Genomic DNA, 12,835 nt, shown 5'->3' on the forward strand with positions numbered 1-12,835 from the left:
TCATCACAATTAAAAGAACCAAAGACTTAAACTACTTCAGTCTGTGTGCATTGAATTTATTTAATACACGAGTTTCAAAATTTGAGTTGAATTACTGAAATAAATGAACTTTTCCACGACATTCTAATTTATTGAGATGCACCTGTAGATATGAAGAAAGGAAAAAAATATGCCAAACCGGAGCTGCTTGGGAGCCACTTCCTGTCTGTGTATCTACAGGTTCATCTGTTCTAGGCACCGAGGATGATTTGGCCGTATCTCTTCGCTTCATGAACTTTGGTGCAAGTCCTCTGTCTTCAGATGATGGCACGCTGGATTCTGGCTTGTCCAGTTTTGTAGAGAACCCGCAGTACTTCTGTGGCATCATCAAAGATAAAGACATGTGTGAGTGTCTCACAATCTCACAATGACACGTTTTCAGCATGCTGATTCAATTTGTACCAAATCAAAGTGATTATTTCTCTGTATTTTGCAGGTGTTCAGCACATTAAAAGAAAAGACATTGTTTTGAAGTGGGAACTGGGTGAAGGAGCTTTTGGCAAGGTTTACCTGGCAGAATGTGCCAACCTCTGTCCTGATACTGACAAGATGCTGGTTGCTATCAAGGTATGATCATGCTTTATGTTATTAGGGCTTAACATTCTTGAAGTTCAGCAAAATGTAATATTTTTTGAAAGCAATGTCTTTTTATGTGCCAGAAAAATATTCTTGTTTTTATTGAAATGTTACTTTTTTCTTTACATTAAAAATGTTTTAATTAGCAACAACAGCTAGAAATTTAACAGAAAATACTGTATATACAGTAACTCTCTATGCAAAACCACACATCTGTTTGAGATTGATGGCATACAATGCAAAACATTACTGATTTTCAACCAATTCTGATCCCTCCAAGTCTATCACAAGTCAATTTCACAATTCTAGCAAATTCACATTCATGTTAGCCAGCTAGATAACTAGCTAAAAAAAAAAAAACTAAAATTACTAAAACTGAAATATACATTAAAGCTAAAGAGATATAAAAAACTACCAAAAATGACAAATGCACATAACAAAATTACAAAAATTTAAACGATAACTGAAAATATAAAAATAAAATTCAAAATATTAATAAATACTGTATATTAGTATATAAATAATAGTAAAAAAAAAAAAAAAACACTGTTGCAAGGCATTAAACCAAAGCTGAGCGCCATTTAGAACTGAACTGATAAATTCAAATTGAAATGAATTTAAAATTTAAGTAGCAAACAGAATTGCAGTTTGAATTTGAATGGCAGGAAGTAGCATCAAAATGAATTTAAATTACAACTGCCATTTTCAACAAAAAAGGAAAATTTATTTCCCAAAATCCATTACCTTGTTGAATTTTTGAAAAGTGTCTAATTGGTCATATGCTCACTATAATAATGTCTGATTGTCTGTGTTGTCTGTGTAGACCTTGAAAGTCGCCAACGAGTCCACCCGGCAGGACTTCCAGCGCGAGGCTGAGCTTCTCACGGTGCTGCAGCATGAACACATAGTGCGGTTCTACGGCGTGTGTACAGACGGAGAACCTCTGGCCATGGTGTTTGAGTACATGCGACACGGAGACCTCAACCGCTTTCTAAGGTCAGTCTAATAACCACCAGCCACTCACAGCGAATTAACTAATACGCCAGCAATGTGGTGTAGCGGTCGGAAACTGAAGAGCTTCCTTGGAGCTTCAATCTATACATGCCATTCTTAAACAACCTGGGAAACACCAAAACAAATTTGCAAGGTTTTTATTTTTTTTACTTTCTTTTAGAACAGACCCTCAAGTGTTACTAGTTTATAATCTGCATTTTGTTTTGGGCTTACACTCTTAAAAATCAAGGTTTTTTTATTGGAATCTATGGTTCCATGCGAACCATTAAAGGGGTCATAGGAGGCTACATGCACTTTTACAAGTTGTTTGAACTGAAATGTGTGTTGGCAGTGTGTGTACACAACCACCCTATAATGATAAAAATCCACCCAGTGTTTTTTTTTTTTTAATTTGGTTAAATGTTTGCCCCTTTCTCAAATCAAGCCGATCTCAGATGCCTGTCTGTGTGACATCACCAAAACAGGCCCCTCCCACGATAGTTTGATTGACTGTAGTGTTTCAGCACAGACTGGACTGGCGTCTTACCTTAGACCCACCCTGAGTGAGCTGTCATCAGTCTGCCATTGTTTCACCGCTGGAGCAGATGTAGACAAGAATGACACACTCTTGGGGGGGAGTTGTGCAGCAATGCCTTTGAAGAACCATTTTAGGTTCACCAAAGAAGCTTTCGGTGAACAGTTACTAAAATACAAAAATGTTCTTAGTGTAAAGAACATTTTAATGATCTAAAGAATCTTTTTCCACTATAAAGAACAGTTTGTGCAATGGGAAGGTTCCATGGATGTTAAAAGTTATTAATGGAACCATAGATGCCAATAAAGAACCTTTACTTTTTAAGTGTATAAACTTTCCATTGCACAAAAGGTTCTTTATAGAGGAAAAAGGGGTTTTTAGATCATTAAAATGTTCTTAAAACCAAACCGTTAACTGAAATGTTCTTTTGGTAACCCAAAATAGTTCCTCTATGGCATCACTGTGAAAAAAATCCCCTTTGGAACCTTTTTTTAAGAGTGTACATGAAAAGTTTAATCTAATTCATGGTTTTTAATTTACCATATTTCCATCTACAACCACATTCACATCTAAAACTCTAAGCCCTAACTAAGTAGAGGAGCGCTGGAGCCCAAATGCAGATCCAGCTTTGTGATGCTCAGTCTTAATTAAGATGTAAAGTTCACTGAAGTATGAGGTGGCTGATGGGGGACTGACTGACCATATGTCCAGCACAGCTGAGTCTCGGTGCGTAAAGATCCAGTCTGTTTGCCAGGTGGTTGCTGGGGCCAGATTGCGAGTGGGGACATGTGAATGTTTGAGGGGGAGATGAAATCGCATTTTCACGTGTGTGGATGTGGCTCCAGTCTCAGTTGCAGCTGCCCCATCCTGCCACCTGCCTGCTAAACTAATAGGGATCACATACTAAACCTCAGATGGCAAGCGAGTGGCAGAGATTTTACATGCATTTATTAGGATGAATGGAGAGAGTGGTTTGCACATTGAGGCCTGACACGCAAGGCAATGGTGACCAATCGTGCTTGTGCTGTCATTAAGCAGATGCTTTCATATCCAAAGTAACTTACAGTACTGATTTAAATCTGGAGGTGTTTGCAAGTATAACAGTATAATTCATTTAGCTTACCATTAACAACGCAGATGCTGGGATCTAAAAAAAGTTGTGTTCAGAATGGAATGCTTTTTAAAAAAAGTAGCATGTGAAACAGCATGCAGTATATAAAGATAAAAAGCAGCATGCTGCATTGTTGTCACATTGCTAGTGAGTGGCATCCAGTTATCATCTCAGAATTTTGCGCTTTTAATATTCAGCTTTATGTAAAAATGCCTTAATTTTAAGCAGTTCGACCAAATAATGTGCCAAGATCACAGCTGGTGTCACTTCCAGTTCAGTTGTTACAGTGGAAATAGAGTGCTACAGGAATGAATCCTAAAACCTGCAAATAAGTAAGCATTCTTTCCAGTTCCATTGTCCTGAAGTCAATAGGTTTTTTGAATGGGTTTTTGGTTACATACCTAAAACAAGGTCTGTGGTTAACACAAGCTCAATATATTTTCATGTTTTATTCTATGACATAAAATACATCAGTAATACCCCATTTACGATTTTTTACTTGATTTAAAAAGGGTGGTTGCTAATAAGTGACTAAATGGGACTTACAGAAGTTGTCTGGGACATTAAATGTCACCATGCCAAATCTACTCAAATCTACCAATCTACTCACTTGTTGCTTTTACATTCTTCTTGCATTTATACTTGCGCTCTTGTAAACTCTTCTAACTCGAACTTTTTAACTGCTAGTAGATTTTAAGAACAGATTGAAAGAGTTGTCAAAGCTTAGCAGTGTTGAAATTGATGTTGTGCAACTGTGGTAGCTTGTGTAGCTTACTTCTGGTGATCAAATTTAGGCTTCAAAAGTTGTATTAATTTATGAAGGTCATCTTGATAAACAAAACATGTAAGAATCAGAAACTTTTATTGGTCACAGAGTTTATTTTCTGCCAAAATCCAAAAGCCAATGGAAAAATCCTATTGGGATTTTTACTGAGGGAATCAAGGTTATGCTAACTTTCGGGTTGGCCTGCAAAAAATCATCCCTTCAGCACTCTATTGAGTATGAAGTAGACTGCATTGCATTGTGGGATACAGCATTCCAAATACACTCTTAAAAATGATGGTTCTTTATTGGCATTAGTGGTTCCATGATGATCATTTAACATTCATGGAAACTTTAAATTGCACAAAAGGTTCTTTATAGTGGAAAAAGGCAGATGTATGAGCTGAAACTTGCAAAAGAAAATGGTCTGCTAGATCCTAACGTCGTCTATACACTGGATGCATCAAAGCGCACTTTCTATATCAATTTGTCAACTTGTCGGTTGCACAAACGTGTGAAGTGCGTCAGAAATAGAACGCGGCATCCGTTTATGTAGCACTTGCACTCAGTTACTGAACTACTGATTATAACGGGATCTATGTGCTTTAACGCAACGTGTCGCGCCGTTCGCGACCAGAAGTAGTGTTAGTGTTAGCTGCTAGTTTACACCAATACTCCCGCTTCTAGACTAGACGGTGTATCATTTCCTTAGCAACGACTTTTTTTTGTTCAGTGTTCGCTTGACTTTCTGTAGTGCAGCTGCCGAACTTCCCATCAAAAAAAATGAGATGCTTTTTCTTGTTTAGAAAATTAATATGATAGCTTTTTGTTTGCTGATTGGCTACGGTTGGATTGAATGCCAATTTTCTAAAGAGTTTATTCAAAGCTCACAAATATAGCCATCCACGTGGCCTTGCTCCTTGGGAAACTAATGATAATGATATTTCAAGTCCAGTCAAATCAAATAGGCCTATATGGGATGAATGTCATGTGGCATATATATATATATATATATATATACACACACACACAATGTGGGCTGTTACATTTGGGTTAAAATACATGCTTTTAAAATAGGCCTATATATTATAAATAAAACATAGCCTATAATATACACTACCATTTAAAAAAAGGTCAGTAAGATTTGTTAATGGATTCATTAAAACATGGTTGCATTTGTTTGTTTAAAAAATACAGTAACACAGTAAATCTACCATTTGAAAAAAAAAATGCTTTCAATTTGAATATATTTTAAAATGTGTTTTCCTCTCATGCTAAGCTTCACTACTCCAGCTTTCATTGTCACGTGATCTTTCAGAAATCATGCTGATTGTTGCTTAAGAAACATTTCTTCTTATTATAGCTGGCACACACTGACAGAAAAAAGCAAGTTTTGAAATTTAATTGACTATAACAAATATATACAGTACATCAGGACAGCACTAAAATAGTAACTATTTTAAAAATGAGGAGCATATGTATCCCATCTTTCTACATCCCCAGTTCCTGAAAAGTTGGGACATTTTGTGAAATGCCATAAAATCAAGAATATGTCGTTTGTTCTTTTTAACCTTTATTTAATTGACTGAAGTACAAAGAAAAAAAAATTCCAATGTTTTCACTGGCCACCTTAATTTTAAACAAATTTTGAGCCATGATCCAGCTTTGCTTGCAAAGACTGAGAAGCTCCTTTTATACCCAAACATGATACCCTCACATATTACCAATTCACCTGCTTGCTGTGAACTGTTTCAAAACAGTTTATTTGGTTATTCTATAACCTTTTCACTTTTATTTTGCCTCTGTCACAGCTTTTTTGGAGCGTGTTGCAGACTTCAAAATAAAAATTTGTTTATATTTACAAAATACATTTAAGTTGGTCAGTGAAAACTTTGGAAATCTTTTCTTTTTACTTTTGTCAATTAAATAAAAGTTAAATAGAATTAACAAATCACAGATTTTGTCATTTTACAAAACATCCCAACTTTTCTAGAATTAGGGTTGTACTTCGTTTTCTTTAAAGTATTTGTAAGCAAACTTTGAAATATTCTCACAAAATTTATGAAATATAGTTGTCACTGTGCACTACTGTGAGGAGCATGGAGACGAAGGAGCGAGGAGACGAGGAGTGGAATTCAATCATATAGATTTTAATTACATCCAGGGAACAAGGAAAACACACGTAGCAAGGGTAGACATATAATTCCGGACAAGGGAGAACAGAATGGGCTAGGACTCAAATAGGGCAGAGAACGAGGGGCAGACAGGTGAGGAGGCTAACTAATAACAAGGAACGCCTGGAACAAATAGAACTAAATGGGGACAGGAACCGGAAGGACCAAATAAGGGCAAGGAAGGCACAAGGGGAGCAAAACACACACAAAACAAGAAACAGAGTCTGACATTACTCCCCCATCCTGGAAGGTGCATCCTCGTGCCTCACAACATCCAATGGGTAGTGGGGTGGGCACTCTGGAGGACCCTCAGGACAGACACGGGACAGCAGGCCTCCAGGGCGGTACCCGTTTGGGGCACCATGGCGGAGCAGGCAGCTCGGGGCCTTGGCCTCGCCACTCGGCCCGGCCACTACGGACGGACCCATAAGGACAGGAGCCCTCACTGGGCTAAACTCGGGAACAGGAGCCCTCATTGGGCTAAACTCGGAGACAGGAGCCCTCCGTGGGCTAAACTCGAGGACTTGAGCCTTCTCTGGGATAAACTCGGGAACAGGAGCCCTCCGTTGGTTAAACTCGGGAACAGGAGCCCTCCGTGGGCTAAACTCGGGAACAGGAGCCCTCCGTGGGCTAAACTCTGGGGCTGGAGCCGACCGCCTTCTCCTCCTTAGATTCCCCTTTTGGTTCGGGGTGAAAGGCGTGGTCGGCGGGATTGAGTGAGCTGCGGCCGGCGGTCTTGACTGAGGAATGGCCGGCGGGCTTGACTTCAGAACGGCCGGCGGGCTGGAGAGAGCCGCGGTCGGCGGGCTTGACTGAGGAATAGCCGGCGGACTGGAGAGAGCCGCGTTCGGCGGGCTTGACATTGGTGCGGCCGGCGGGCTTGACTTCGGAACGGCCGGTGGGCTGGAGAGGGTCGCGGCCGACGAGCTTGACTGAGGAACAGCCGGCGGGCTGGAGAGAGCCGCGGTCGGCGGGCTTGACTGAGGAACGGCCGGAGGGCTGGAGAGAACCGCGGCCGGTGGGCTTGACTGAGGAACGGCCGGCGGAGGGGTTCCGGATCGGGATCAGAGGCTCTCCAGACACCGGATGACCGCCTCCTTCCAGTCGAGGTTGGTGGTGTCTGGGAGTTCTGTTGCCCTGATGCCTTCGCGTAGGTGAGCATGTCGTGACTCGCCTGAGCCACAGCGATGAAAAAAGCTTGTTCCTCCATGTTATTGGGGAGAAACGAACAGGAAAACAAAACGAGGAGAAGCGGCGCCGCTTATTATATCGGTCCGGAATTCTGTCACGGTGCACTACTGTGAGGAGCACAGAGACGAAGGAGCGAGGAGACGAGGAGTGGAATTCAAACATATAGATTTGAATCACATCCAGGGAACAAGGAAAACACACATAGCAAGGGTAGACATATAATTCCGGACAAGGGAGAACAGAACGGGCTAGGACTCAAATAGGGCAGAGAACGAGGGGCAGACAGGTGAGGAGGATAACTAATAAAAAGGAACACCTGGAACAAATAGAAATAAATGGGGACAGGAACCGGAAGGACCAAATAAGGGCAAGGAAGGCACAAGGGGAGCAAAACACACACAAAACAAGGAACAGAGTCTGACAATAGTAAAGTGGGGTTAACATTTCTTCCATTTGCATGTGTTAATGTGGTATTTACCCACCAAAAAAACCATGTCCACTATGTCAGAAAAAAAGGGAATTCAATATATTCTCAAAAAACTGTATTTTCTAAAACTAAGGGATAAATATTATTATTTTTCACTGAAAGCTAATTGAAAACATCCAAACATATCACAGCAGTAAAAATGGTGTTCAAGAGTTCCAGGACTGGAAGAACAAACATCAAAAATCTCTTCTGTACAAATGTCACTGTGGATATGTTCTAAACAGGAATTTTTATTTAGTCTTTTTAAATTTGGGGCAACAAGGTATATCAGCATCTCATCAACAACACTGAAGCTGTAGCAATGAAAATCACCAACATACTTAAAAACTCTGTAAATTAATGTTATTACACTTATTTTAAAATAATTTACTGTAAAAAAGTACTTCACTGTCTTTTCAATGCATCCTTGAATTAAAGTAATTTCTTAAAAATTGTAATGATCCCAAACGTTTGAATTACTGTAAATATAATAACAGTCCTCATTATAAACACAAAATAATAATAATCAACTTTAATATTCAGTGAGGACAATTAGACTACGTTTTATTTGATTCGGGGAGGGGGGCAGTGAGGGACCTGGATAAGGGGTAGGAGGGCGCTGGCCCAAAACATTTTGAGAACCACTGGCATCATTGCAAAACCTTTCTGAACCCTTTTTAAAGAGTATAACATGCTTTGAATGTATACTAAATATCTAGTACAATGTAGTGTCCGTTCTGAACACAGCCAAAATGTCTTTTTTCAGGGTAATGTTTATATAATGTGTATTATAATGTGTGTGGGTTTTGTACAGGGCTCACGGTCCAGATGCTCGTATCCTGGATGAGATGAAGGTTCCTCCGCTGGGTCAGTTGACTCTTCCTCAGATGCTCCACATTGCAGCACAGATCGCCTCGGGCATGGTGTACCTCGCTTCCCTTCATTTCGTCCACAGAGACCTTGCCACCAGGAACTGTTTGGTCGGAGAGGGGCTGGTGGTGAAGATCGGGGATTTTGGGATGTCGAGAGACATTTACAGCACTGATTACTACAGGGTAAAACACATTACAATTTTAGTATTGTTCCATATGTTCCTCCTGAAATTAAGAAAAAATATACTGTAAATAACAAAAGTGGCAGATCATTTGGTCTGCATTCATATTGAGATCTCTGACTTATCTGATCACAATTAGGACCACCTTGAAAATGAGATGTCACATCTCAAGGGGCTATCCTTTCAATAAATTCCAATTTTAGACACTTTAGAAACTGGAGACTTCTCCACTTCTTGCTAAGGTCTGGGAGAAACATTTGAAACATTTAAAGATTTCTCATTTGTGATTCTTCCTTTCCTTTGTAAGTTTTTTTAAATATATATATATATATATATATATATATATATGTACCCACAGCAGAGATGTTTAGTTGTAATAATCTGTTTCCATTGACATCCTCAGGTCGGTGGGAGGACGATGCTGCCCATTCGCTGGATGCCGCCAGAAAGCATCATGTACAGGAAGTTCACCACGGAGAGTGACATCTGGAGCTTTGGAGTGGTCCTTTGGGAAATCTTCACCTACGGCAAACAACCCTGGTATCAGCTATCCAACAGTGAGGTAAAGTACCACATTTAATGTTCAAAGTTTGTGACAACCATGTGTGGCTGCACAATCATGCCTAGTAAAATGTCAAACATATTAAAAACAATACAACCACGAAACAGACAAAATTGAAAGAAACAGTTCACCTAAAAAATTACAATTCTTTCATTTACTCACCATCAAGTTGTTCCTGTATATAGATGGAACACTCTAAAAAATGCTGGGTTGTTTCAACCCAACTTTGGGTCAAATATGGACTAACCCAACTTTTGGGTTATCCACTTCTTGCTAAGGTCTGGGAGAAACATTTGAAACATTTAAAGATTTCTCATTTGTGATTCTTCCTTTCCTTTGTAAGTTTTTTTAAATATATATATATATATATATATATATATATATGTACCCACAGCAGAGATGTTTAGTTGTAATAATCTGTTTCCATTGACATCCTCAGGTCGGTGGGAGGACGATGCTGCCCATTCGCTGGATGCCGCCAGAAAGCATCATGTACAGGAAGTTCACCACGGAGAGTGACATCTGGAGCTTTGGAGTGGTTCTTTGGGAAATCTTCACCTACGGCAAACAACCCTGGTATCAGCTATCCAACAGTGAGGTAAATACCACATTTAATATTCAAAAGTATGTGTGGCTGCAATCATACCTATTTATATTTCAAACTCATTCACTGTCAGTTTTTAAAACAATACAACTACAAAACAGCTTTTAAAGGAACAGTTCACCTAAAAAATGAAAGTTCTGTCATTTACTCACTCTCAAGGCATGCAGGAAAAAATAGTAGGCTAAATCGTGCGCACGATTTACTATTTCGTTCCCTCGACTTATAAATTGTGCGCACAATTTACTAATTTGTTCCCTCGATTTGCTAAAGTGTGCACACGATTTATAAATCGAGAGAACGAATTAGTAAATTGTGCACACGACTTGGCAAATCGAGGGAACGAAATAGTAATCGTGTGCACGCTTTAGTACATCGAGGGAACGAATTAGTAAATCGTGCGCACGATTTATTTACTTTTCCTTGCATGTCATGTGCGGGGCTCTGTACATCCTTGTATATGAACGAAAAAAAAAAACAATTGTTGTTGATTGATCCCATTAATTAATTTTGTAGTATTTTTTTCCAGCACGGAAGCATTAAATTGATCAGTAAAGTGAAAGTAAAAATATTTACATTTTTACTGTAAAAATATTTTTCAAAAATATATTTTAAAATATATTCACATAGAAAAAAGATAGATCAAATGAATACAGCCTTTGTGAGCACAAGAGACTTCTTTCAACAACATTTAAAAAGCCTACACTTCTGAATGAAACAAAAACAAAACTCCTATAATGGTATCTTTGTCTAAATGTTTGTCAAATTAACAGCTAGTCGGTAATTAGTAGCAGATATAAGCCATTACACAGTAAAAGAAGTTCATTTTGATTTGGACACGACTTATGATTCTTTTTGACCAATTCATAGGATTTGTCATTTGTTTAGGAATGACACCACAATTTTCTACTTTAATGAGACTTTTATGATGCTTTTGTGCTGTTTTGTCCCTTTTTCACCTTTGACATTTTGCAAAAACTGAAAAAAAAAAAATACAGGTTTAGAACAACAAGAGAGCGAGTAATTTAATTTTCATTTGACAGTAAATGATTCCTGTAATGTTTACCTGCAATGACAGAAGTGATTTAGACTGTCTTATGGCATCAGCCCTGGTCAGTGAGTTAAAGAAAACAGACAGAGCTATTCCCAACCTTCATCGTGATGTGAACATCCAATTTAGACTGGATCAGACCGTGCTCTTAAGCACTTATGAACGAGAAGATCAATAGATTTTTTTCGGTTCCAGAGTGATCCAGACCTCTCAGATTAGGCACCAAAAGTGGACTCTGGTGTGACCACAACTGCACTATTACGCTGGAGAGGCTTCTCTACTTTCAACAGAGAGGTAGCTCACTTTCCCGCCGACTCGATTTTAATCCGATTAAACCTCATCTTCGCCTCGGGCCGACGTTGTTTAACCTTGTTAACCTAATCCTTCTCGAGCCATGATGGACACAGCTAATTATCTAGAGCCTAACTGTTTGGGATGGAGACGGATCGTTTGTGACTTTCCATCTGCGAGGAGAGAGGGTGCCAGACTTTCAGAGGGGTCAATGTGAATTTTTGTTAATTTATTGCAGTGATTGAAAGCCCATTTCAGAATGATGTTGTGTGGCGCTGACAGTCTCTTCACCTCATTTGATTAAGAGGCAATGCTATAAGGGCTTGAAGTCACTGGCGTTTTAAATAGCCACCAGGAATAGCCTTGGAGAGAAGAGGGTACTTCTTTACAGTCAACTGCTGCCTGTAGAAAATAGAGTAAAATAAATTAAATTTTCTTTTTTTTTAAATAAAATACTTGTAATGTACTATGAAAATGTACTGTAAAGTTTAGAACTTCCTCCATACCAAATAAAAGAGCATTTACTGAAACAAAGTTACGCAAACTGCTCATTCTGAATGTCTTCAACTTTCTAATATTATGTTTATATAAGACAAAGCTGCAGTTGAATTCAAAAGATCATAGAGATGGTGGAAAGTGGTTTTAAAAAATAAATGACAAATGAAAAACAAAACAAAACACTTTAGAACCACAGTAGGTGGACCTCAGGAAATAAAAAATAGAAAATCAATAATAATAATTTATTTTTATTTATTTTTTTAACCAGAAAAGACTCTCTGAGATGAAAAATCTATTTCACAGGAGTGTCCTGGCCAAAATGGGTAGCAATACAATCAGTTACATCACAGATTTACACAGCACAAACAAACTAAAAACACTTAAAACAATTACATATCATTGAGCATCTTCCATTTGCCGAATAACTGTTTTAAAATGATCCAAAGACAGCAAATTTTGTCATTTCGATTGAAGAAGTGATATCCAGTCAGATGGAGTTGCATACACAAAAGCCTTCTTACCTAGTTCAGATCGAACAAAAGGAACAGAGTATAACAATTTTGCGAACAAAGGAAATATTTCTCAACAATTTTCTGTTGTATAAGACCGCAAAGATATAAAGGCAACATCCCCAAGATGGCTTTATAAATAATTAAATACCAGTGCAAATAATAATAATAATAATTAATGAATCAATATCAATTTTAAATGTATGTTATGACCCTTTTAAAAGCGCACATGCAATCACACATGTGCTTTTAAAGGGTGCATAACATACATAAAAAAAAATGTAATAGTTATATACACACTCACACACACACACACACATATATATAGGCAATACAAAATGATATAATAACAAATGATAATTACAAATATATTTGAATTATATACATATATATATATATATATATATATATATATATATAC

General features: G+C 38.3%; 1 protein-coding gene across 1 annotated transcript in view; it reads left to right on the forward strand.

Moving 5' to 3' along the window:
- LOC107688245 (high affinity nerve growth factor receptor-like) overlaps positions 1–12,835 on the forward strand; it is a 40,694-nt gene that overhangs the window by 20,628 nt on the left and 7,231 nt on the right. Inside the window, exons 12-16 of the mRNA XM_016485867.1 lie at positions 220–384; positions 476–606; positions 1,439–1,611; positions 8,663–8,903; positions 9,306–9,464. Of these exons, the coding sequence (XP_016341353.1) occupies positions 220–384; positions 476–606; positions 1,439–1,611; positions 8,663–8,903; positions 9,306–9,464 (869 nt within the window). The remainder of the gene's footprint in view (positions 1–219; positions 385–475; positions 607–1,438; positions 1,612–8,662; positions 8,904–9,305; positions 9,465–12,835) is intronic.

The sequence above is a fragment of the Sinocyclocheilus anshuiensis genome, unplaced genomic scaffold (genome assembly GCF_001515605.1).
Source record: "Sinocyclocheilus anshuiensis isolate Anshui unplaced genomic scaffold, SAMN03320099.WGS_v1.1 scaffold1162, whole genome shotgun sequence".
NCBI lineage: Eukaryota > Metazoa > Chordata > Actinopteri > Cypriniformes > Cyprinidae > Sinocyclocheilus > Sinocyclocheilus anshuiensis.